The sequence below is a fragment of the Geotrypetes seraphini genome, chromosome 5, assembly GCF_902459505.1.
Source record: "Geotrypetes seraphini chromosome 5, aGeoSer1.1, whole genome shotgun sequence".
NCBI classification, from domain to species: Eukaryota; Metazoa; Chordata; class Amphibia; order Gymnophiona; family Dermophiidae; genus Geotrypetes; species Geotrypetes seraphini.
In genome coordinates this window covers 244,355,782-244,381,351 of record NC_047088.1, presented here as the reverse complement: position 1 = coordinate 244,381,351, position 25,570 = coordinate 244,355,782, and the positions used below count along the sequence as shown (strand labels likewise).

Below are 25,570 nucleotides of genomic sequence, written 5' to 3'. Positions count from 1 at the left end.
TCTCCCGGGCGTCCTATTCAGAATCAGGGCCTAGGTGTCTTGCGGGCCTCGCCTTCAATATAGGCGGCCTGCCTGGGGAGCATTTTTTTTAAAAAACGTGCATCCCGATTGGCTGATTAGACAGCTGTAGGACGCCTACAGCTGCCTAAAATCGGGACGCACTTTTAGAGAATCAGGCCCTTGATGTATATGTTAAAATGAATAAAGATTTGAAAAAAAAAAAAATACTCAATCATCAAATGCAAACCGGAAATATAGCACTTATCTTTTCCATTGTAGAAGGTCTTTGCTTTGTTGTCGTGAACTGAAAATTTTTTTAAAAAAAGATTTCTTCTTAGCTAGTGAAATGCCGGTGAGTATGTGCCATCCAAATTAAAGTGCAATAGTGCTGTGTTGCTCCCCAACTCAGTCCTGAGTTTCACCCCAATGGCTTCTTCAGAAGGAGTCTTGTATGCTGTTGAGTCTATTAGATGCAATCATGCTGGCGTTCTCTCTTCTCAGTTGTGTCTTCCGCCGATCGAATCAAGACTGAGCACTTATAATATAATTTGATAATATATTTATTAATAATTTAAATTAACATCAGTAAATTAATAATAAAAATTAAAATAGGTGGTAAGAAACTGGATAGTAGCCATTATAATGAGACAGCTATGCATATTGATGATTTTGTGGGTTTTTTCTAATATTTTCTCTGAAGCATTTTGTAATGGATTATAAATCCGTCAAACAACAACCAGAGAACCCACAACAGGACACCTATATACCAGGCTAGCTAGTGACTGTCCCTTCTGGGAACATCAAACTCTGATGAGTCTTTCCTAAAAACATTCTCTTCAAATGATAAACTGATTATTTTGTAACTCTTATTCAGATGTTTCCTAGTAGCTGCTATTTCATATATCGTAAGCGCTCTCTTTTTTGTGACTAGAGAAGTGTCCCGCAAACTTTTCTGGCCGTCGTCACACTTAACTGCAGTGCCCCGGCCGAAAGGCACCTGGAAGTTGATGCGATGACGTCACTTGCATGCGTGACATCATCATGTCCGCGCATGCGTGGAGGCCCATTTTGCCGCAACCCCGCCATTACAGGGATCCGGGAGGTGCAGGGAGAAGAGGAGAGATCCCGCCCAGGAGGAGCGTCGTCCACGCCGGCTGATTTGCTACAGGACATGCCTCATGCCGCGAGGGGCACGTCCTGTAGGCAGGCAGCCGGTGTGGATGACTCTCCTCCTCGCCAGTATGTCGCAGCACACCAGAAATCTCAGGAGGCACACAGTTTGCGATACACTCGACTAAAAAGACTACTTTTTATCTGTTTTCTTTGGAAACATAAATGATATATTTTGCAAATGCAGAAAGAAGAGAATCTATATTGGCAAAATAGATGAATCCTAGGGCTTCTTTTACGAAGCCGCAGTAGCGGTTTAACACGCGTAATAGTGCGCGCTAAACTGCCGGCCGTGTTAGCCGCTACCGCCTTCTCTTGAGCAGGTGGTAGTTTTTTGGCTAGCGTGGGGGTTACCGCAAGATGAAAAGTTGCGCGCACTGAAGCCGCTAATGCGGCTTCGTAAAAGGAGCTCCTACTCTTGTTAAATCCTCATCAATTCTACCTCATACCAAAGGCAGTTGTTTGTGTCCTTTGGAGAAGTATTCAGATCTTAGGGGTATTTTTCTAAATTTACTTAGATTTTTAGCCAAACGTAGGGGTTCCCAAAATGTAGAATCCCAAATTTAGACCAGCAATTCATTTTCCTAGATTTGAAAATCAGTGCCCAAGTGCTTGAATTCCCCCCTTCATCCCAACTTTGCTCCCAGAACCACCCACGTTTGAGGAAACTAAATTTAGGAACTCTTCCTTAGTCAGTTTTCAGAGGAGGGTGGATTTGAGGCAACTGCTTGGGGATGAGAAGTTGGGGGGGAGGGGGAGGTTGAGCAGGGCTGCTGGGCATACATGAGGGAGATTGCTAGAGGCAGGGTGAGAATGGAGAGAGAGAGACTGATGGTTTCCAGAGCCACAGCAATAGGTGACTCAAGGAAGCAGTTGCTTCAGAGACAGATGCTACAGAGGATGCTGACACACTATATTGAGGGCATTAAATCAGCTATGGCAGATTCTGGAGGGGGAAACCCTTATTGGAGGGGATCCTTCCTAGAGGTCTGCATGGGAACGGGGATCGAGGGAATCCCCCCTAACCCACGGGACTCCCACGAGGCCCCCCTTCTAGCCAACGGGACTCCCCCGGGGATGGGAGGCTTTGGAAGTAGGGTTCGTCCATATAATATAATGGACACGTCAGCCTTAGTAAAAGAGGGGGTTTATAAGTTAATTATCTGAACAGAAAACAAAAAAAGGGTTCCACCAAAGAGATTCCACAAGGAAAACAGCAGCGCAAACACAAAAGAAACTGTGGAATTGATGATCCTGTCAGAAGTAATTGCTGCTTTTTATTGGGACGGGCAGGGATGGAGGTAATTCCTTGCGGGGATGGGTGAGGATAGAGAGGATCCTGATGGGGATGGGTGGGGATGGAGAGGATTCGGGCGGGGACGGGCGGGGATGGGTGGGATTTCTGTCCCTGTGCAACTCTCTAATCCTCCCATCCTGCTCGCCAACTTTGGTTTTGAAAGGAAAATTAAGAGAGCTATCTGCTGCTGTATGCTAGATTTTTTGAAAAGAATTTAAGGCCTGAATTAACTGTTGGCCCCAAATCACATTATGATGTTCTTGATAAGCTATTTTTTCTTAACAAGATATTTATTTATTTTTTTAAATAAATCTTTATTCATTTTTACAACTTACAACAAGTGTACCAGGAAAAAACAAGATATTTATTCTGTAATCATTTCTTTCACAGGATGTTTGTAAAGAGTTAGATGTCCAAGATTTAAAAGATCTGGTCTGTGTTGCATCCAAGAGGACTAAACAAGCAGAAGCCTCTTTGAACTATAACAAGGTACCTGCTGATAATGTATTAAAGTGACCAATGAATTAGTTATATGTTGTGTGCTCTTATAAGAAAACTGGGGTTTGCATTCAAACCTGTTTCCAGATCCTGGGTGCACCTTGCACACTATATAGAGGAGACGTGACCATTAATTGTGGAGAAATGTTATGACTGGCCAAGAACAGCATCGGAGTCTGTCTCGCTTTCCTAAGCATAAGAGTTCACATTGTTCAGTCAGCTGAGAAGGAGGAGGAAGGATGGAACAACAAGAATGAGAAAATCCTGTATTCCAAAATATTTCAACTGCATTCTTAAATTTGACCTGGCTACTAGAAGAGTCAACTAGGAATTGGATGAAACCAGTTGTCTCATGAACGTATACAGTTTAAGAAACTCTCTAGCACAGTGTTCTTCAACCACCGGTCCACAGAAATTTTCTGTCGGTCCACTTTTATTTTACTGACCCCCGACTCTCCTGCTCTCTGCCGCCCTTCCCCGCAGTACCAGCCCGTGGTTTTAACCCGCGGGTTTAAAACGGGTTAACACCACGGGCTCGTGCTGCAGGAGAGGGCGGCAAGAGAGCAGGAGAGACTCTAGCACAGTGTTCTTCAGCCACCGGGCAACAGAAATTTTCTGTACTTTTTTTACCGATTCCCGACTCTCCTGCTCTCTGCCGCCCTTCCCCGCAGTATCAGCCTGTGGTCAGCACGTGCATCAGGCCCAAAAGAGTGCTCTTCAACTGCCTGTCCATGGTTCAATCGATGCGGCGTTATCTTCGAGCCAGCTCCCTCTTCCTCACTGATTCAGTGCACAAAGCCACGGGCAGTGGCTCCTATGCGTGTCCTGCGCCTGAACTGGAAGCCTTCTCTCTGACGTTGCAATGTCAGAGGGAAGGCTTCCAGATGTGGCATAGGGACGCACAAGGAGCCGCTGCCCACAGCTTTGAGCACTGTATTGGTGAGGAAGAGGGAGCTAACCTGAAGATAACATCGGGGGCAGCATAAAATGGCCAGGCGGGAGCAGGAGACAACAAAGGTAGGGGGGAATGATTTTATTTTTGAATTTAGTGATTGAATTATGTCAATTTTGAGAATTTACATCTGCTGTCAATGTGCTTTGTGTAGTTTAATTTTGTGGTTAACCATTATGTGTTGTTAATAAGATTATATTGTGTATCTGAAAAATGAATGGAAAAAATAGTGTTACAATTAGTACTATTATGGGGGCGGGGTCTGGGGTGGAGATTGGGTAGAGATGGGCGGGGTCTGGCCTATGACTTAGCCCAGTGTTCTTCAACCGCTGGTCCACGGACTAATGCTGGTCCACAAAATAATTTTTTTATTTCTACCGGTCCATAGGTGTAAAAAGGTTGAAGAACACTGCTCTAGCACACCAAACCAAATTTACTGTATGGGTTTTTTTTGTTATGTTTGTCAGTTTGATATGCTTAACAGAACAGATGTCTTTGGTATGTGCTTTGTAATACTGATGGTAAATGACTGTATACGTTTTGGTAATGTCAATTTTAAGACCATGCTCATTATTAGGCCAACTGCATGACTGCTTCAATAACGTAGAAATGACTTCATTTTTGTGTGCGTTTATGTTTGCATGTTTTCAAATTGCCAAGTGTTTTCTACAGTGGTAACTTTTCTGGTTATGTTGAAAGGTTCTGGCCAAACTAAATTCTGTTGTAAGTGGTCCAGGAGCTCCTCAGTTACTATATAAACAGAGATCAAGATCGCATCTAGGCTGCGATAACGACAGCATGCAAGGATCTGGGTTTGAGCACCTTCTTCCTACAATAATGATGTGGGCAGACCAGCTACAATCGCTGAAGGTAATGGTAAAATATTAAACACATTATCCCCAAGATTTCGTATAAGGCATTTAAGAAGACAAGCTTATGGCAGGAGTATAGGGTCTAATTTTCAAAAGGATTTAACTAGACAAGAGTAGTTCCTGCCAGCATCTCTGTATATCCTCTCTACTCTCCATGGTACTACCTGAGCAGAGCAGTCTGGGTGTGGCATCAGAGTAGAACTAGAGGTTATGCGGGCTACTGCAATATTCATTCTTGGTGTCCGCATGGCTAACTGGGCATGTAGGACCACTTAAATATTGGCCGTATACTCATAACCTAAGAGCAGGGCAGGATTAACCAATAGACCAAGTAGGCACGTGCCTAGGGCCCGAAATGGTCAGGGGGCCCGATGAAGGAGGGCATCAACATTGTTTTTTCCAAACGGCGATGGGCCCCTCCAGCATCGAACGGCAACAAGGGCCCCCCCGATCGGCAGCGTGGGCCCCACCCCAATCGTCAACACAGCCCTCCCCCATCGATGGAAAGTAAGACAAGCAAGCAACATGGATAAGAAAGGCAATGGAAACTGTAATTGTGCAAGCGGTGCTTCTTGCCCAAAGCTTCCCTCTGACGCAGCTTCCTGTTTCCACCTGGGCACATGGTGGGGTGGGGCGGGGCGGGGGGCCCAGTGTACTTGTGTGCCTAGGGGCCCTCGATGAATTAATCCTGCCCTGCCTAAGAGTATCGCCACTAATCTGGATATTCAGTGTTAGTCTTTCTCCCAGCCCCATTGATTTCATCTTGCTCAACAGCCTGCGATGCGGGACACTATCGAAAGCTTTGCTGAATGCGCAAAGAATCATGACTCCATTGGTGAAGGTGGCCTAGGAACTGTATTTTGGATGTGAAGTTGGTAATCAACACAAAAGTTAGGCTCCCCATATTTGTACAGCAAGAATAAGTTGAAAATAGGCAACAGAGAATTACAGCAGTAAAAATATTCAAGCAGGTACAGTATGCTATTTACTATGTCAACATGAGATGCAATAAAACATCTTAATAGCGGCATAGGATAGGTCAATGACTGGCTGAGTGGCAGACTTCAGAGGGTGGTAGTTAACGGTACCCTCTCCAAAACATCAGAGGTGACCAGTGGAGTACCGCAGGGCCCGCTCCTTTTCAACATATTCATAGGGGACCTAACTCAGGGGCTTCAAGGTAAGATAACGTTATTCGCTGACGACGCCAAACTATGCAATATAGTGAGAGATGGCAATTCACCTGATAGTATGACACAGGACCTACATTTGTTGGAGCTTTGGTCCTCGACCTGGCAGCTGGGCTTCAACGCTAAGAAATGCAAGATCATGCACCTCGGCAGCAGAAATCCGTGCAGAACTTACACCTTGAATGATGAGACCTTAGCTAGAACTTCAACAGAACGAGACTTGGGAGTGATCATCAGCGCAGACATGAGAACTGCTGATCATGTAGAGAAGGCTTCATCTAAGGCAAGACAGTTGTTAGGTTGCATCCGCAGGAGTTTCATCAGCCGGAAGCCTGAAGTCATAATGCCATTATACAGAACCATGGTGAGGCCTCATTTGGAATACTGTGTGCAATTCTGGAGGCCACACTACCGAAAAGATGTGCTGAGAGTAGAGTCGGTGCAACGGATGGCCACCAGGATGGTCTCGGGGCTTAAGGATCTATCCTACGAGGAAAGGCTGAAAAATTTGCAGCTGTACTCACTCGAGGAACGTAGGGAGAGAGGAGACATGATCGAGACGTTTAAGTATATTACTGGCCGTATCGAGATGGAAGAAGAGATTCTCTTTCTCAAAGGACCCTCAGCCACAAGAGGGCATCTGCTCAAACTCAGGGGCGGGAAATTTCATGGCGACACCAGGAAATATTTCTTCACCGAGAGAGTGGTTGATCCTTGGAACGAGCTCCCGGCAGGTGATCGAGGCAAACAGCGTGCAAGAATTTAAGAGCAAATGGGATGCCCTTGTGGGATCCCTTAGAGCACAGGTGTCAAAGTCGGTCCTCGAGGGCCAGAATCCAGTCGGGTTTTCAGGATTTCCCCAATGAATCTGCATAAGATCTATTTGCATGCACTGCTTTCAATGCATATTCATTGGGGAAATCCAGAAAACCCGACTGGATTCCGGCCCTCGAGGAGGGACTTTGACACCCCTGCCTTAGAGGGTTAAGCCAAGGGAACCTGTCACCGGGAGTGGGATCCCTAGGATAGTAGACTTGGGGTGGGTCAGTAGAGTGGGCAGACCTGATGGGCTATGGCCCTTATCTGCCGTCATCTTCTATGTTTCTAACTTGCCGCCAACATAGCACAAAGTATCAGCATGATTAATACATTTCTGCAACATTTTCTGTTAATTAACCAGGTCGTGCAATAACTTGCTGTTCATCAACTTCACCTTAATAGAAGTAAAATGATATCGCAATATATTTAAACTGAACAGCGTTCACTTAGGGCTCCTTTTACAAAGCCGCGTTAGCAACTTTATCGCATGCACATTTTTAGCGCGCGCTAACCCCCGCACTAGCCGAAAAACTACCGCCTGCTCAAAGAGGAGGCGGTAGTGGCTAGCGCAGCCGGCAAATTAGCGCGTATTAAACCGCTAACGCGGCTTCGTAAAAGGAGCCCTTAGTAGTCATGTACTGTAAATTTCTGGAAAACCATACATTATAGAAAAATGTTGATGTCATTTCTGTGATCAGCATCCAAAAATCTATGTGAAACACCCAGTCTCATTGTGGAAACATGTAGAAATACAACAAAAAACATAAAGGCAAAAATAATACCTTTTTTATTGGACTAACTTACCCCCTCTTTTACTAAGGCACGCTAGCCAATTTAGCGCGTGTTAAATGCTAACGCGTCCATTATATTCATGCACTAAATCGGCTTACATGCCTTAGTAAAAGGACCCTTTAATGTAGTTTATGATTAGCTTTCGAAGGTACCGTATTTTCACGCATATAACGCGCGCGTTATACGCGTTTTTACCTACCGCGCATACCCCTCGCGCGTTATACGCGTGAGCGCGGTATACAAAAATTTTTTTTACATAGTTCCCACCCCGCCCGACGCCCGATTCACCCCCCCCCAGCAGGACCGCTCGCACCCCCACCCCGAACGACCGCTCGCACGCGCTCCCACCCGCACCCGCATCCACGATCGGAGCAAGAGGGAGCCCAAGCCCTCTTGCCCGGCCGACTCCCCAACTCCCCGACAATATCGGGCCAGGAGGGAGCCCAAACCCTCCTGGCCACGGCGACCCCCTACCCCCACCCCGCACTACATTACGGGCAGGAGGGATCCCAGGCCCTCCTGCCCTCGACACAAACCCCCCTCCCTCCAACGACCGCCCCCCCCAAGAACCTCCGACCGCCCCCCCCAGCCGACCCGCGTTTTACACGGGTGCGCGTTATCTGCGTGAAAATACGGTAACCCCTTCCTCCTCAGATCAGAAATAAGCAAATGTTGGCAAAATCAGTGTATACAAGGGAAATATGAAGGCATTTCAGTTGAGTTGAAGACAAAGAGGTGACAAAGCAGTTTGAATTTCTTTGTAGTTGGAAAGAAAGCCAAGATCCTTGTTGAGTTTTGTCCAGTGGGTATCAAAATATTTTATCATTTTGATTTCAAAAGTATTACGTTCCTGGAATTTAAGTTTAAGTTTTTTTAAGTTTAAGTTAAGTTTTAAGTTTATTAGGATTTTATATACCGCCTATCAAGGTTATCTAAGCGGTTTTACAATCAGGTACTCAAGCATTTTCCCTATCTGTCCCGGTGGGCTCACAATCTATCTAACGTACCTGGGGCTATGGAGGATTAAGTGACTTGCCCAGGGTCACAAGGAGCAGCGCGGGGTTTGAACCCACAACCCCAGGGTGCTGAGGCTGTAGCTTCAACCACCGCGCCACACACTTTGGGCTAGATTCACTAAGCAAACCGATCGTGTACCGATCGGTTTGTGAGGCCTTTGCGACCTGATTTCCCTCCGACTCAATTCACTGACCTGTGTAGCGATCCGATCCCGATCCATGCATGCAAATGAGGGGAATTGGCATGCAAAGCAGGAAGGACACGATTCACTACCCTTTTTCCTGACATACCGACTGGCTGGCCGATCAAGAACAAGCAACTGGTGAGGACCAGTCGCTTGTGTAAAAAACTGCTCTCTGCCCCAATTCTTCTGCTCTGGCCGCCCTGCTAAAGGTGCTATTTTTTTTTTTTCTGTCTGAGGCTCCACTCGGAGTACTGCCTGTCCCGACTCTTCTCTCTCTGGCTCCCCAGCTCTCCTGCTCTTTGCCACGACCTGCTCTCTGCCTGCCCCGACTCTCTCTGGCTCCCCCGACTCTCCTGCTCTCTTGCCGCCCTCTCCTGAAGCACGAGCCCGTGGTGTTAACCCGCTTTAAACCCGCGGGTTAAAACCACGGGCTGGTACTGCGGGGAAGGGCGGCAGAGAGCAGGAGAGTCGGGGGTCAGTAAAAAAAAGTAAACAAACAAACAAAAAAAAACAACAGACAGCAAACACATGCGCAGACCATCTACAGGCAAAGTAGATGGTCTGCACATGCATTGGGTTCGCTACCTAGCGATCCAGGTCGGCGGATGGGAGCGTGCCTCCGATCGTCCCCATTTGAATGTTCTTGGTTCCTGAATCAATCGGCCCTGCCCGGGTCGGTCACGATTGGGCAGATTAGTGAATCTAGCCCTTTGTACCTCTCTGTCTCCTACTTATCAAAGACCTTGGCTTTCTTTCCCACTACAAAGAAATTCAAACTGCTTTGTCACCTCTTTGTCTTCAACTACCACTGAAATGCTTTCATGTTTCCAGTCGGGTTATCAGGATTTCTACAATGAATATGCATGAGATCTATTTGCATACAATGGAGGCAGTGCATGCAAATAGATCTCATGCATATTCATTGGGGAAATCCTGAAAACCCAACTGGATTGCGGCCTTCGTTCCCCACCCCTGACCTTTGGTTGTGAGTCCACTAGGGGCATATAATGTGTACAGTGCTGTGTATGTCTAGAAGTGGTATAGAAAATGATCAGAAGTGGTAGTGGTAGGGGCTGTGTGCTAATGGCAACATTAACTCGTGGCCATTAACTGAAATCAGCCATTTTCCGGCAGCGGTAAAAATAGCCTTAGCATGTGGGAATGACTCGCTTAAGGGCACGCTAAGACCACTTTCTACCACAGCTTTGTAAAAGGGCCCCTAAGGCGCTTAAGCACTACTGAATAGAATAGTGCATAATGCAATTATGTGCTTAAGTTTGATTTGATTTAGTGGTTTAATATACCTCTTAACACAATAGTATTAAAGTGGTTCACAGTATAAAAATAGCAATATGAATTTTACAAAACCACATGTCAATCTTCAATATAAAACGAAATTATACATACACTTCCCCCTCCCCATTCGCAGTTTCGGCAATCGCGATTTCACATATTCGCAATTTTTTGGGGAGGGGGAAAAAAAGACCTCCCCCCCACAGTTTAGCCTTCCCCCCGGCGTCCCGGCCTTACCTGGTGGTCTAGCAGGCTTTCGGGGCAGGAGCGATCTTCCTACACTCCTGCCCCGTGTAGATCGCCAATAGGAAATGGCTGTGGGGAGTTCCCGTCGTAGTCTTGAGAGACTACGCAGTGGTTCCCAAACCTGTCCTGGAGGACCCCCAGGCCAGTCAGGTTTTCAAGATAGCCTTAATGAATATGCATGACAGAGATTTGCATATAATGGAGATGCCAGGAATGCAGATCTGCTCCATGCATATTCATTAGGGCTATCTTGAAAACCCGACTGGCCTGGGGGGTTTGGGAACCACTGGACAACAGGAACTCACGGCAGCTATTTCCTATTGGCGATCTGCACGGGGCAGGCGCGTAGGTAGATCGTTCCTGCCCTGAAAGCCCGCTAGACCACCAGGTAAGGCCGGGATGCTGGGGGGAAGGCAGGAGGGAGGCGGGGGTGGGTCAGAGCCAGACCAGAAGATAATCGCGGTATTTCACCATTCACAGTCTGGCTCTGCCCCTATCCCCCGTGAATCCGGAGGGAGAAGTGTATAGATATTTTATGTGATTGCATTGTGATTGTTCAGGAGGGAGGGGGGACTAATTCTGTAATGGATATTAATGGAATATTAAGTGTGTGTTTTTGATGTAAAAAATGTGGTATTTATGGTTGCACTTACTGTAAGTTTTGAAAATAATAAAGATTTGGAAAAAAAACCAACCCCCCTCCCACGAAATAATAGCAGCTATGTTGATACAGTCATTACTCCCTCTGGCTGAAAACTCAAAACTCACGAGTCCGACTCATAAATATGTTGAAATAACCAATTGTCTCAGCACTTGCGCACAAGGCCCAGTTATAGAATTACCCTGCATGTGCATGATACAGTTCTGAAGACGGGCAAACAGAGGACATACTCAGTTGGGATTATTTTGAACTCCCAGCTACATTAGTACGTATTTAAAATTCTTAAAGTGATCCGTTTTAATTGTGAATATGTTTGGTTTGAAGGACTTGCACAAATCTCTGCAAACGGTAGCTCTGAGGTTGGGACACTTGCCGGTTGATGATCCACAGAACGCTCATGAAGATTTCCGGGTGGAGGATCTATTGCTCATTGTGGATACAATCTTGGAGGAAATAGATCATAAAAGACAGGTAAGACGTTTCCTTTTTGTTAAGTTTGCAGATCTTTTACAGGCCAGGTATTTTAACTGGAGAAATGCTGTAATAGAAAGTCATACTGCGTCTCAATGGCCACGAATTTGGGCTTGAAGGATGAGATGTACGGCGTCAGCATAGTTTGGACGCCAGTTCGTTTATAGAAATTAGATAGCTCTAAGTCTAATAGATGCTGGCACTGTCATCTCGAAGCTGGGACATTAGATCATTTACTATTCTATTGTCCATAAATACTTAGTTTTTGGAAATCCATCTGGGGCCAAGTGAATAATCTGTTGGAAAATCCGGTGGCATTATCATACGACACTGTGTTATTTGGTTCTTCCATGAAAGCCAAGAGTCAGATCTCTTCTAATAATAATAAACTTTTGCTCATCATAACAGGGGTTGCCATACAGCAAATTATGAAAAATTGGGATCTGCTGAATTATAATTTTTGGTGGACTTTGTTATGCCAAATCTTTAAAATGAAACGGGTAATAGCTATACAGCAGGCACATTTTTTTTTTCCAATTCTTTATCATCTTACAACAATATTACATCATTAAAAAATTTTTGACACATCACTTGAATTTCTTACTAATGTCATCATAAATACATAAATTAATCCCTCCCCTCAAATATTTCAATCAAAAATATCATATAAATATTATAAACTTATTTATTGATTAACCTTTAAATAGAACTTTATACCATCCCCCCTCCTCCCTATGTATAAATATACTATCAGTGGAAAATGATGTCTAATCATTACAATAATTTGCCAATGGCCCCCAGATCTTTTTAAAATTGTTATAATTCCCATTCTGCAGGCGCATTTTAAGAAATTTAAGGATGTTTGAGAGCCATTAACAAAATATTGTACAGAATGAATATTATTATTTTCTCCCTTTGTTCATACATACCTAGGGTGGGGAGGGGGGAGGGAATATTTTATGATTTCTTATGTTTAAGAACAATTGCTGGGTATAAGGGAGGGTGATATTTGATGTGAGTTAGAATTTGGTGATATATTAAGTGATGTTAAAGTAGAAAATGATTGTATCTTATGTTACACTTGTTGAAAGTTTTAAAAATGAATAAAGATTTACAAAAAAAAAAAAAAAAAGTCACATATGCACCAGAGGATAAGTCTTGTGCTCTCCAGACTGTGGATGCTGCAGAAATAGTGTTCACAGCTCCTGGAGAGAGGGATTCCCAGTCATCTAACCACTGGATATAGTGCCAGTAATTTCTTGGTTATGTAAACAGCCTTGGTGCATGCTCCCTGCCAAAGACACTCATCGTGGTGACTGGGCGAGGTGAATTAAGGGGAATATAAATTAAGATAAAATATCCCCTGTGGTGGTTGGGAAAATGATAGCTCATAGTATCAGATCCCAGCCCTTGTTCTGACTGAACTAGAAGTTTAAAGGAATAGGAGAAACTTGTTGAACCACCAAAAAAGAAAGTTTATATGTAGGTGTCTTCATTGAGGCTATATTGAAATCCTCAGCTCATTGTGCAGCGTTGGCTAAGATAGCAAATAGAATGGTTGGAATTAACAGGGAATGATTGGAAAACAAAGATGAGAATGTTATAATGCTTTTATATCACTCTATGGTACAAACATACCGCAAATACAGTGTGTTGCTCTGGTATATAGCAGAATTAGAAAAGGGACAGAAAAGGGTAAGGAAAATGATAAAGAGGATGAGACAATTTCCCTGTAAAGAAAGGTTCAAGAGGCTGGGGCTTTTCAGCCTGGAGAAGAGACAGCTCAGGGGAGATATGATAAAATACTGAGTAAAGGGGAACAGGTAGATGTGAATCGCTCGTTTACTCCTTCCAAAAATATTAGAACTAGGGTGCATGCAATGAAGCTACTAATTAGTAGATTTAAAACAAACCAGAAAAAATATTTCTTCACTCAACTTTGGATTTTGTACCAGAGAATGTGATGAAAGCAGCATGGAAGGGTTTAGAAAAGGATTGGATAACTTCCTAAAATAAAAAAAAAGTCCATAAGCCATTATTAAGATGGAGGAGAAAAATGCATTGCTTATTTCTTTGATAAGCAGCATAAAATCAGTTTTACTCTTTGGGATCTTGCTTCTGACCTGCGTTGGGCGCATTTGGAAACAGGATACTGGGCTTGATGGACCTTTGGTCTGTCCCAGTATGTTATTATGTTCTCAACATTTTTTAAATACTTCAGTTGGTGGCTTTCTATAGTGGAACAAGAATGTGTCAAGTGGTCAGCTAATATTTACTTGTAACATTTTCTAAAGTAAAATAAGTTTTTCTGAATTTCTTTACTCTGTGGAGAACCCCTCTTTAAGAGGGTTGTTTAAAAAAAATTTATACCAGGTGAGAGGGTAAGCAGGACTCTGCAAGGGATACTTGAGTAAGGCATGCACCATTTCAGTACTGTGCAAGCAAGTATAACCCCAGGTTCAAGTATCCTACAAAGGCAACTGCCTATGGTTACCCTGTGGAGTGGAAACTGGATTCACAAACAAATTTATTGCACAGGACCAAAGCTTGGGCTGGCTTATACTAGGTGGCCAAATAAGCAGTTCAGACTTTTATAACTTCATACTCAGTTGACTCCAAAGATGGTGTTTTGAACCAGGATTTATTTCATGTCTTTTCCAGAAATCACATATTGCAATAGTGGCAAACAGAATAGTAACTACCGTGTTTCCCCGATGATAAGGCAGGGCCATCAAATAAGACAGCCCCCCCTTTTTAGAAAAAATTGTAAAATAAGGCACCCCCCCGCAAATAAGCCACCCACCGATACCTGCGCTTACCCGAATCGGGTGGTACGGTGGGTGACTCCGTGTGGTCCCTCCGTCTACCGCGGGGGTCGGCAACCCGTGGCTCCAGAGCCACATGCGGCTCTTTTCCACCTTTGCCGTGGCTCCGGTAGTGTGTCACGCAGGCATGCAACTTACAAGTCCGGCGTCGCGGCGGGAAATAGCCATGCTGAGCAGTGAGCTCAGCACGTACACAGATGAAAACCTTGCTTGCTGATTGGTCCGGCGGCCGTGCCGCCGGACCAATCAGCAAGCAAGGCTTTCATCTGTGTAGTGCTGAGCTCACTGCTCAGCATGGCTATTTCCCGCCGCGACGCCGGACTTGTAAGATGCACGCCTGAAAAAGAAATCATCCTGGCCGGGGTCGGTGTCATGCTCCGGAGATCTACAGCCTTCCTATCTCCCTCTCCCTTCTACCTGCTTCCGGCCACATCCCCTGCTCCGCGGCTCTCTTCGGCAACTCAGCAGCAGCGATCGACACAAGCTTCTGACGTCGGGGCCTACCCTCTGCGAGTCCCGCTTGTTTCAACTTCCTTTTTCCACAAAGGCGGGACTCGTAGAGGGAAGGCCTCGATGTCGGCAGCTTGTCTTGATCACTGCTGCTGACGAGTTGCTGAAGAGAGCCGCGGAGCAGGGGGGTGTTGCCAGGTGCAGGTAGAAGGGAGAGGGCCAGATGCAGGACTCGTGGGTGAGGGAGGAGAAGAGAGAGAGAGAGGGGAGGGAAACAAAAGGAAATATTTCATACTGGGCTGGGCCGGAGTGGAGGGAGGGTGGAAAGATTCTAGCTACAGGGTGCAGTAACAAAGGAAAAGGGGGGGAAAGCTGAAAATGGAGATAGTGACACAAAGAAGAGAAAGGGTAAGCAGGACCTACTGAATAAGGATAGAGATACAGAGGGGACATGAAAGGGTAAATAAGGCATCCCCCCGAAAATAAGCCCTAGAGCATATTTTGGCCTTCCAAAAAAAATAAGACAGTGTCTTACCATCGGGGAAACACGGTAGCAACGGGGAGGGACGTGGCCGAGTGGTTAGATCTTCTGCCTCAGCACCCGAGATTGTAAATTCAATACCAGCCTGCTCCTTGTGACTCTGGGCAAGTCACTTAATCTGCCATTGCCCCAGGTACCACAGTTAGATTAAAAAAAATATATATTTATTTATACCCCGTGTTTCCCAAGGTGGGTCACAATAGAATACATACACAAACAGAATCACATACAGTAGAACAAATCGAATGTGAATAAAACATAACAGTGATAATGTAAAGTCTCCTAAAATTACAAAGAGGCTACCAGTGCCTCGCATCAAATAACTATAAATCAAGTCTCATTGCGGGCCTGCTGGGACCTAATTCTATTCAATGCATTGTAAACTGCTTTGGGTGAATCTCTTCATGAAAAAAAAATCGGTTAATAAATCCCAATAAATAAATATTCTAGGGCTTTGCAAACTGTGGGTCACGACTTCATTTGGACTCTGGCCAGAAGTCCATAGGTGTGTCATTCTGATGTGCCTTGGCAAGGTCACCGGGAACACTGCGGCTCTGGTCTGTACAAAATCTCTTCTGCACTTCATGGCTGTATTTCAGCAGAGCTTTACTCCTACAGACTTCTATATCCTACCACAGTTCCCACTGCTGGGTGCAGATAGGATTAGCAGTTTGCTATTTCAAGATTATCAGTGTTGTGCAGTTCTTGCTGAACAGCAAACAATGGGGCTGGATACACTAAATGGTCGGGTCGCTATGGGTCGATTTTTTTCTTTTTTTGGGGGGGGGGCAGATTTCAAAACAGCGATCGATGTTCAAACAACTTCCCATGCAAATGAGGTTTGCAGAGGGCAGCGGTAATCCCATCCGATCACTCGTTTTGAAAGCAACTCTCACGCATGCACAGAGTTGGCAGGGGAAGCCCCAAAGCAGCCTCCTGCCACTCAGTTGTTTGGGGTTGTTTGGGGCTTTTTTTTATGGCACAGATGTTGTGCATGTGTTATGTATCCAGGCCAATCAGGGCCTTAGACCCCTCCCAGTACTAGGCTTTGGCACAAACTGCTTTGGTACAAAGTGAAGGGGGCAGCAGAGCCCTCTGGAGGAGTTGAAAACTTGGAATGGATTCCTTCTGCATGTCTCATGAGCATGGGGAGAATAGCTCTACTGTCCAGAATGATACAATCATCTACTAGAAAAGATATTAGCAAGGTAAGAGCCTACTCTCTTTTCTGGTAATGGCACCTTCAATTTGGAACTCATTTCCTTATACTTAAGAGCAGAACAAAGTCAGGATAAATTTAAGAGTAGTCTAAAATGCTTTCTTTTTAGAGATGCTTACGACTGATTTATCCCATGCCTTTTAAATTTATTTTTATTTTTAAGATTAAAATATTTCCCCATCCTACCCTTTTGTTTTTATCCTTTATTTTTATTGCGTATTCTAGATTACTGCAATATTATATATTTAGGGGTTTACAAAAAAATACTCAAAAACTGAGATTGATTCAGAACACTGCGGTTCGCCTCATTTTTGGACAAAAAAAATGGGAGCACGTTACCCCTTTTTATCAAAAACTTCACTGGTTGCCAGTAAAGTCCAGAGTTCTGTTACAAAGCAGTTTCGGGATGTTACCAGATTGTCTTGCTTCTCAGTTTTCTTTGAACTATTCTAATAAGAGTACACGTAGAGTAAATCTATTTAATTATCCTTCTATAAAATTATGTCAACATAAGAAGTTTTTTGACAGCATTTTTTTCATTCCAGGCTGCTAAATTGAATACATGACTTGGAAAATCTATATTAGAGGCTAGTTCTTATTCTGATTTTAGAAAATCACTAAAGACACGCCTGTTTGACATGTTTACATTTTAGTTGTGGTACTGTTTAACTTCTCCTGCTTTTTAATGTTTTAATTGATGCATTTTTTGACTGTTTTAATGTACGCTATATATATATTGATTGTATGTGTTTTTTAATTTGTTGTGAACTGCTTTGAACTTTTGGTATAGCGGTATACAAAAAAATAAATTATTATTATTATACCCTTCCCCCCCCCCAAGTCACTCTGTCCTGTACGGTATTTGGTGGGGTTTTTTTTTTTTCATTATTATTTTATTGTACAACGCTTTGAAATTTTATGTTAAGCGTTTAATCAAATTTTTTTTTTTTAATCTTTATTCGTTTTCATATCTTACAAGTGTATAATATTCAATCAAGAATTTTACAAATCACTTGACATTCTTATTTATAATCACCAAAGCATAAAAGAACCCCTCCCCCACCCATCCCATCCATTAGGAATAAACCAATTAAAACAAATATCATATATCCCAATCCCACCCTACTTATATTCTTATATAATAAAAAGGAGTTTAAGGTGTCTGATCATTAGAATATGTAATCAGTGGCCCCCAAATCTTTTTAAAATTATGATAATTTCCTTGCTGTATAGCAAGCACTCTCTCCATTTTATAAATATGACAGACTGAATTCCACCAAAAGGTATAATTAAGTTTAGTATAATCCTTCCAATTTCCAGTAATATGTTGAATCAAATTTTAATAAACTATAATACAGATTTTAGTCCAAACTCTAGTTTTCAATATGTTTTGAGTTTGCAAGTATGTGCACAAAAACTTAAACCGTATTTTTTTTTTAACTTGCTACAGGATAAAAAAGGACCTTCTTTTCAAACACTGGAGTTTGTCTCTCATTTCCAGAAATTGTTTGATGTGACATCTCTGAATGGCATTTACCCTCGTCTCAATGAAGTTTACACAAAACTGGGAGAAATGAACAATGCTATGCGGACTATGTGTGAACTTTTGGGGCTGGGTAAGGATTTGTAAGCAATGTTATACTCCTACATTGATCCTGTCTCCTTTCTGTTCTTTCAAAGAGACACTATTTGGGAAATAGGACATCAAAGTCGCACTGTTTGGCATTGTACAAAAGGCTCTGCTGAACATGGAGCCTTCTGTAAAATACCTGTAAGGGCACTGGCAAATGCATGTGTATTTCATGGAAAAATGCAGTGGGAACAGCAATTTTAGATATCTACAGGTGTGGAAAATGTGGCTGTATCATGGAAGTGCCAGTTTTCCCAACCTCCACATACTGGAGTCATGTTCTACACAATTATACATATAAATGCAGCTAACCCAAAGGTAAATGTTTTTTATATTTTAAAGGCTATAAAAAAAAAGGACCAGGGGTCTGAGCACATTGTTTCTGGATGAAACAGAGGAAGTGCAAAGCTAACAGGGAAATACTTTCATGAAGTTACAGAGAAATACTTTTAAAACCAATAAGAGGAAATTATTTTTCACTCAGAGAATAGTTAAGCTCTGGAACGCGTTGCCAGAGCTTGTGGTAAGAGCGGATAGTGTAGCTGGTTTTAAGAAAGGTTTGGACAAGTTCCTGGAGGAAAAGTCCATAGTCTGTTATTGAGAAAGATATGGGGGAAACCGCTGCTTGCCCTGGATCGGTAGCATGAAATATTGCTATTCCTTGGGTTTCGGCCAGGCATTAGTGACCTGGTTTGGCCACCATGAGAACGGGCTACTGTGCTTGGACCATTGGTCTGACCCAGTATCGCTGTTCTTATGTGAGCCAAGTATAGGACAATGAAGCCATTGTAACATCACTGATGAGGTTGGCTATGAGGCACTGTAGAATGAGGCATTATGACATCACAATCTCAGCTCTGGAATGTTGCTCTCATTGGGGTTCCAGAATCTTGCTATTCTTTGAGATGTTGGAATGTTGCTACTCTGGGTTTTGGCCAGGTACTAGGGACCTGGATTGGCCACTGTGAAGATGGGTTACTGGGCTTGATGGACCATCGGTCTGCTCCAGTAAGCTTGTTCTGATGTAGAATGTAGAATTTTTGACATGTCCAAACCGTGCGTACAATACCACACCCTCTCCTTTTGAAACTGTTCCTTCTGGACTTCTTTTTTTTTTTTTTTTCAGTTCAATAATTTTTATTAAGTATTTTAAAGGATACAAGAATCATTTAAAGTACATAGAAACAAAATAAAGCTTTCTGTATATAGAGTATACAAATCTATGTTTAGCTATAGAGGAGCAAAGGCTCCAATTATTGAGGGTGCATGTAAGGGATATGTAAGATAAAGATGAGAGAGAGCAGTAAAGGAAAAAGGAAAGAAAAATGAAAGAGAGAAGAGAAGAGAAGAAAAGGATAACAGGAGTGTCTAAGAAGATGAGCGCACATAGGAATCTAAGAATGACCATGGAGATTTGTTATATTTCAAGTTCATGCAGGTTCGGAATGTAACTCTTTTCTCATATGCATAGGATTCAAATCTATGATACATACTCAGAGAGTTCCACCAAAAAGTATAATTTAGTAGCGAAGGTGATTTCCAATTTTTTAGAATGTGCATGAGAGCAGTCACCAACATGGTATCAATGAGTTTAGATGGACAATTTGATTGTGTAAAACATGGGTGTTGAGAGCGAAGGATTACAATGTCCATAGAGATTTCTTCTGAGCAGTTAGTAATAGATTGTATGGTGTTCCAGACGTAGGTCCTTCTGGACTTCTAAACATGGAAATAGAGGCATTAGAGTGCTTCTGGTTCCATATGTAGAAGCCATGCAAGACTGTTAACGACTCGGTGTTCTGCCAGAGAACTTGCAGTCTTAAAGCATGAAACTGTATATACTGGTAGAACTGTATAGTCTTCCAACATTTAATTTGGGGTGAACACCACAATTTCAATCAGCCATCTGATTGCAGAGAGAATGTTGCAAGTCTTTACTATACGTAATATTATTTCTTATGCCAAAATTTTGTTGCATGGATTTGCACTCGCATTGGTTGTGTAGTGATTTTATGAAAGAGCAATTTTCTGTGTTGTAACTTAAGGGAAAATGTTTTGTGATTTGCAAGATTATTTCCCCTCTTTCAGATGAATCAACTCCAGCGAGTGTGCTAGTAAACATGGTGGGAAGGCTGTGTGGTGTTATTAAGGAGCAAACAGACAGACGGGTTCAGCAGCTCTTCGGTGACCTAGACATTAACAGGTATTGTTACTTCTATTTGTGTGATAAACATTTTTTTTTAAATATCTGAAAATGACTGCCATGGCATCCAGCAGTTTTACTACTTGGAGACTGAATAAGGCTACAAAACCATTTTCACGCCCCTGATGCAGGAGCAAGCCGAAACATAGCCGTAGTGGGCTGGTTTGAAACAAAAAAAAGAAAAGTGACTTTTACCATACTGTGCTGGACTATGGGCTTCTTTTACGAAGCTGCGTTAGGGCTTTATCATGCAGAATTGCGCGCACTAGACGCTAACGCCAGCATTGAGCTGGTGTTAGTTCTAGCTGCGTAGCGTGCGCTAAAAACGCTAGCGCACCTTAGTAAAAAGGAGCCCTGTGCGTCTTATCCTACTCTTTTTCATATTTTTGTGGTTCAAAGCGGAACAAAAGATTGAACTTGGAGGGTGACTCATTGGTGGAAGGTGAGTTGATCTCCCAGAGGACAAGGAATCACCTGTGTCCACCTCTTCAGGAAGCAGAAGCTGGGCCTCCTTTATTGAATTAATGTCCTCTGAAGATTGCAGAGATGTCGGTGGACTACAGAAAGGATCCCCTTTTGGAAGGAATCAGGACAACTTCTGGTTCTTTTCACCCTTATAGGGTGAAATATAGGTTGATTATAGGGCAGAGCTCATAAGACATTGTTTTTTATCTGCATCTGCTGGTTGACAGATTATAACTTATTGGTACTGGATTGATGTGGTGGATGATAAAGGATACCGATAGGCAGAAGAGTTGATTTTAATTTGAAAAGATTATGGGCTCCTTTTATAAAGCCATGGTAGAGATTTCTATCACAGGTCAGCGAGGTAAATGCTTCGACATTCATAAGAATTCTGTATTGGAGTATTTATCTTGCCGGCCTGCGGTAGAAACTTCTACTGTGGTGTTGTAAAAACCGGCATATATTACTAAACTACTGTAGCATACTAACCTTTTGGATTCATCTCTCCTTGTGCAAAGCTCAAATTCTTTGTCAGTTACTAAATGCAACTGTTTACTGGTTATAGAGTCATCAGACAGCTGGAAGACTATGAGGAATTTTTTCCAGCGTTTGAAACTCTTATTCAAGAGCTCCTGCAAACTTTAGGTAAGTCAGTCAAGGCAATTTTTCCTCCGTTTTAGTGTGACATCTTCTTCAGACTCTCCCCAGCACCCGACCTTGTTCACAGTCAGGAAACATTCTTGCAATGACAGTTTGTGCTACCAAAATAGTTCATGTGGAGGGTTGTTTTTTTTTTATAACAAGGCACCTGGGTAAGAAAGGTGCATAAGCGTTTTTGTCACTCTCAATCAGTTCAGAATATTTAACTGTATGCCCAGAGTGGATAAAAATCAATGATTTTTTTTAAATATGATTTTTTTTTTTAGGAAAATACATTATTAATCCAAAACTTATTCATCATAAAATAAGGATTAGTTTTTAATTATCGGCCTCTTTTACAAAGCCGCGCGGCAACAGCCCCGAAGCCCTTTAAATCTCTATGGGCTTCAGGGTCGTTAGCACGGCTTTGTAAAAGAGGCCGTATAAAGCATAAGGCTCTATATTCATGCAATGTAAGTTTTTGGTAAATGAATTCCATTAATCCCTTCATAATATCACGGACATGATCTAAATCAAATCCAACCTATGTGTGCCGTTATCTTTGTGTGTGTTTGTGTCATCCCAGGCTATTTCAGTAACAACCTACATTGCTATTCTATCTATCTAAGTCCCCTTAAAAAGGGGTGCAAAAAATGTTCCAGTGAATTCTTATTTGAACTGAAGCAGACAATCTCAGTATGTACAAAGTTAAACAAGATGTTCCACAAATGTTAATATGATTACCGTTTGTTGATACTGTATTAACATTTTAAAATAATTAAAAGTGAATCTGGCAAGTGCAAAAGTTTGAACACCTTTCCATTTGATCAATTAATACTTTATTTTTCATTTCTTAATAAGGCCCCAACAGATCTGACTATTTACTTTTATCAAGCATAGGCTTTTCTGAACAGCTATCCATGCATTTGGAAATGAAGAATTACAAAAAGGGGAAGGCTAAAAAAAAAATCTTCTAAACACTTCCAACTAGCAGTATCAAGCATCGGAACATCGTTAAGGCATGGATGTTACATGGGACCTTTAAGATGAGGCAAGATCCCAAAAACTAAAGAATATTATAGAACTGTCCCCAAATGGTCAAATTTGCCAAACAGAACCCACAGATGATTACAAATGACCTCCTGAAAAGTACAGCTGATACTTCACTTATTTACCATATAGCAGTGCTTATACAACAGTGCTGTGACCTGGTGTATTACATTACATTAGTGACTTTTATTCCGCCATTACTTTGCGGTTCAAGGCGGATTACATAAGAGGTTATCTGGACAATTCCAGAAGAGTTTACATAGTTGAGCAGGCTACTTCTGGGGATTGAAATGTTTCCTGCGGAGTTAATTTGTCTTGATGGATTTCTTGAATAGCAGGGTTTTTATTTCTTTTCTGAAAGTTTTGTAGTCTGGTGTCGTGATCAGTAGATTGGATAGTTGGTAGTCTAGTTTCGCTGCCTGCATTTTTTGGCGTTTGACGTCTCTGATTGGGGGGTGCGTGAATGGTGTCTGAGCTCTCCTTAGCCTGGTTGTGGCAGTTTGGATAAGGTGGTTGTTCAAGTAGGCTGGGCTTTCTCCATTCATTGCTTTAAATAGTAGACAGTAAAATTTGAATTGTATTCTTGCTTGTATTGGGGAGCCAGTGTGAGTCGACGTATGCGGCGGTGATGTGGTCATATTTCTTCAGTGACTAGATGAGTCTCAGGGTTGTATCTTGTACTGTTTGTAGTTGTTTTATCATGACTGCGGGGCAGGGGAGATAGAGGATATTGCAGTAGTCTAGAAGTCCTAGGACTAGGGATTGGACCACGAGCTAGAATTGTTTTCTGTCAAAGAATTTTCTGATTTGCCTTAAGTTTCACATGACCGCAAATTATTTCTGTATTATTTTGTTGATTTGTGGTTGCATGGTACAGCTTCTGTCTATTCTTACTCCCAGAAGTCTTAGGGTGGGTTGAATGGGGTATGTGATTGAGTTTATTACTAAGTTTGTTATGGTTGGGGTTTTGTTTTGAGAAGAATAAATTTTGTTTTGTCTGGGTTCAGTTTTAGTTTGTGTTCTTTACCCCTGTTTCTAGTGTTCTAGGTAGTGTGTTTGTTATGGAGGTTGTTGGTTTATCAAAAGGGAGGAGGATGGTGATGTTGTCTGCATAGCTATAAGAAGTTAAGCCTAATTTGTCTAGGCAGGTGCCGAGGGATGCAATGTAGAGATTGAAGAGTGTTGGGGGATGAAGGCGACCCTTGGGGTATGCTGCAGGGGTTGGACCATGATTCTGATTTTTCTTTGTTTGTAGGTCCTAGATTGTAGGAATCCTTGAAACCAAATGTGCACCTTTCCTGTGATTCTTATTGTTTCTAGTGTTTGTAGTAGGATGTCATGGTCTACCAGGTCAAATGCTACGGTGAGATCTAGTTGAATAATCAGCATTTCTTTGCCTGTGCTGAGGTGTTGTCTAGCTGTGTCCAGAAGGGATCCTAGTAGTGTCTCTGTGCTGTACTTGGTTCTGAAACCAGACTGTGTAGGGTGGAGTAAATTGTGGTTTTCTAGGTAGTCAGTGAGGTGTTTATGAGGTGAGGTGCTATGAGACCTTCCATTAGCTTGACATATAATAGTATTGAGGCTATGGGTCTGTAGTTGGATGGTAGATCTGTTGCTACTTTTGGGTCTTTTATGATTGGGGTGATGATGATTTCACTGAGGTCTTGTGGGAAAAGTCCATCTGTATTGTCAGAATCTATGATCTCTTCATAACTCCCTTATTAAGCCTGAAACATTTTAGAAAAAAGTGCTATATCGACCAATGAAACAAAACCTGACGTGTTCAGCCACAACCACACAAGATGCATTTGGAGAAGAGAGAATGATGCATAAGCAAAACACCACCTTGCCTGATTGTTAAGCAAGGAGTGGATCTTTTATATTTTGGGATTATGTGATAACCTATGGCACATGATGTATTTTGCAGATGGAAGGAAGAATGGATTTAATTCAATATCAACATGTCCTAGAATCTAATAGGCTGGATATTTCAGCAAGATAATGCTCTAAAACAACATACCTCAAAATCAACCATACAATACTTGTAGAAAAAATATTATGAAGGTTTTGGACTGGCCCTCAATTCTATTACTTGAATATTATGGAAAATCTCTGGGGAGATCTCAACTATGCCGTGCATACCAGGAGAGTTAACATTTCTGAGCTAGAATGGAAAGACTCTTAGCTGGTTTGTGATAGATTGTGAGCCCGCTGGGGGACAGAGAGGGAAAACTGCTTGAGTACCTGAATAAATGCATGTAAACTGTCCCCTGGGAGAAAAGTATAGAAAACTGAATAAATAAATAAAAGAGTAAATATGGCAGATGCAAAAAGTCTGAACATGCTTTCACCACCTTTGCCAGCTCTATGAGGATGGTTTGAAAAGTTCAGTAAAAAACAAATATTTTAAAAAATTTGACAACCTATTTTTCCTATGGGATGGAAAAACTGGACACTCGCTGGACAAAGGCTACAGCCCTCAATGTTGAGAAATATAACTGTTTAAAAAATAAATAAATAAATAACTTGTTTTTTTTATTGAACTTTTCTCTTTTCTCTTTTTTTTTTTCTTTTTTCTTTATTCATTTTTGAATTCTTACAAGTGAATTAAACATAATACAAACAATTTTCACATATCACATGTATTTACAAACAAATAGTCTTGTAAGATAAAATAAATACCCCTCTTTTTATCAATATTCCTAATTCCATATGATATACATTTCCCACCCCACCCCCACATATCTGCTACCCATGTGCTAAGATATCTGATCATTAGAGTAATTAGTCAATGGTTCCCATATTTTTTAAAATTATGAAGATTCCCTTGTTGTAACGCTAACATCTTTTCCATCTTATATATGTGACAAACTGAATTCCACCAAAATGTATAATTTAGAGGGCGTGGCTTAACGCGAACACGAATGGACGCGTGATCGCGACGCTCCTCTCCTACTAGGCAAATATTATTAAAAAATATATCCTCTTCTTGTTGATTTTTTAATGAAATAATCACCTGTTAACGTCAAACTTGTGACGGAACAATATTTCCTTTATCCGCCGAAATTAAATCAAAATCTGAGGGA

At 42.3% G+C, this 25,570-nt stretch overlaps 1 protein-coding gene across 3 annotated transcripts in view; it reads left to right on the top strand.

Annotated features, from left to right (window-relative positions):
* The window catches only part of CEP70 (centrosomal protein 70), a 109,872-nt gene that overhangs the window by 69,096 nt on the left and 15,206 nt on the right, over positions 1 to 25,570 (top strand). For all 3 annotated transcript variants that reach the window (XM_033945310.1, XM_033945309.1, XM_033945308.1), the window contains 6 exons: positions 2,858 to 2,956; positions 4,617 to 4,787; positions 11,316 to 11,462; positions 17,948 to 18,113; positions 20,216 to 20,330; positions 21,361 to 21,440. In XM_033945310.1, the coding sequence (XP_033801201.1) occupies positions 2,858 to 2,956; positions 4,617 to 4,787; positions 11,316 to 11,462; positions 17,948 to 18,113; positions 20,216 to 20,330; positions 21,361 to 21,440 (778 nt within the window). The remainder of the gene's footprint in view (positions 1 to 2,857; positions 2,957 to 4,616; positions 4,788 to 11,315; positions 11,463 to 17,947; positions 18,114 to 20,215; positions 20,331 to 21,360; positions 21,441 to 25,570) is intronic.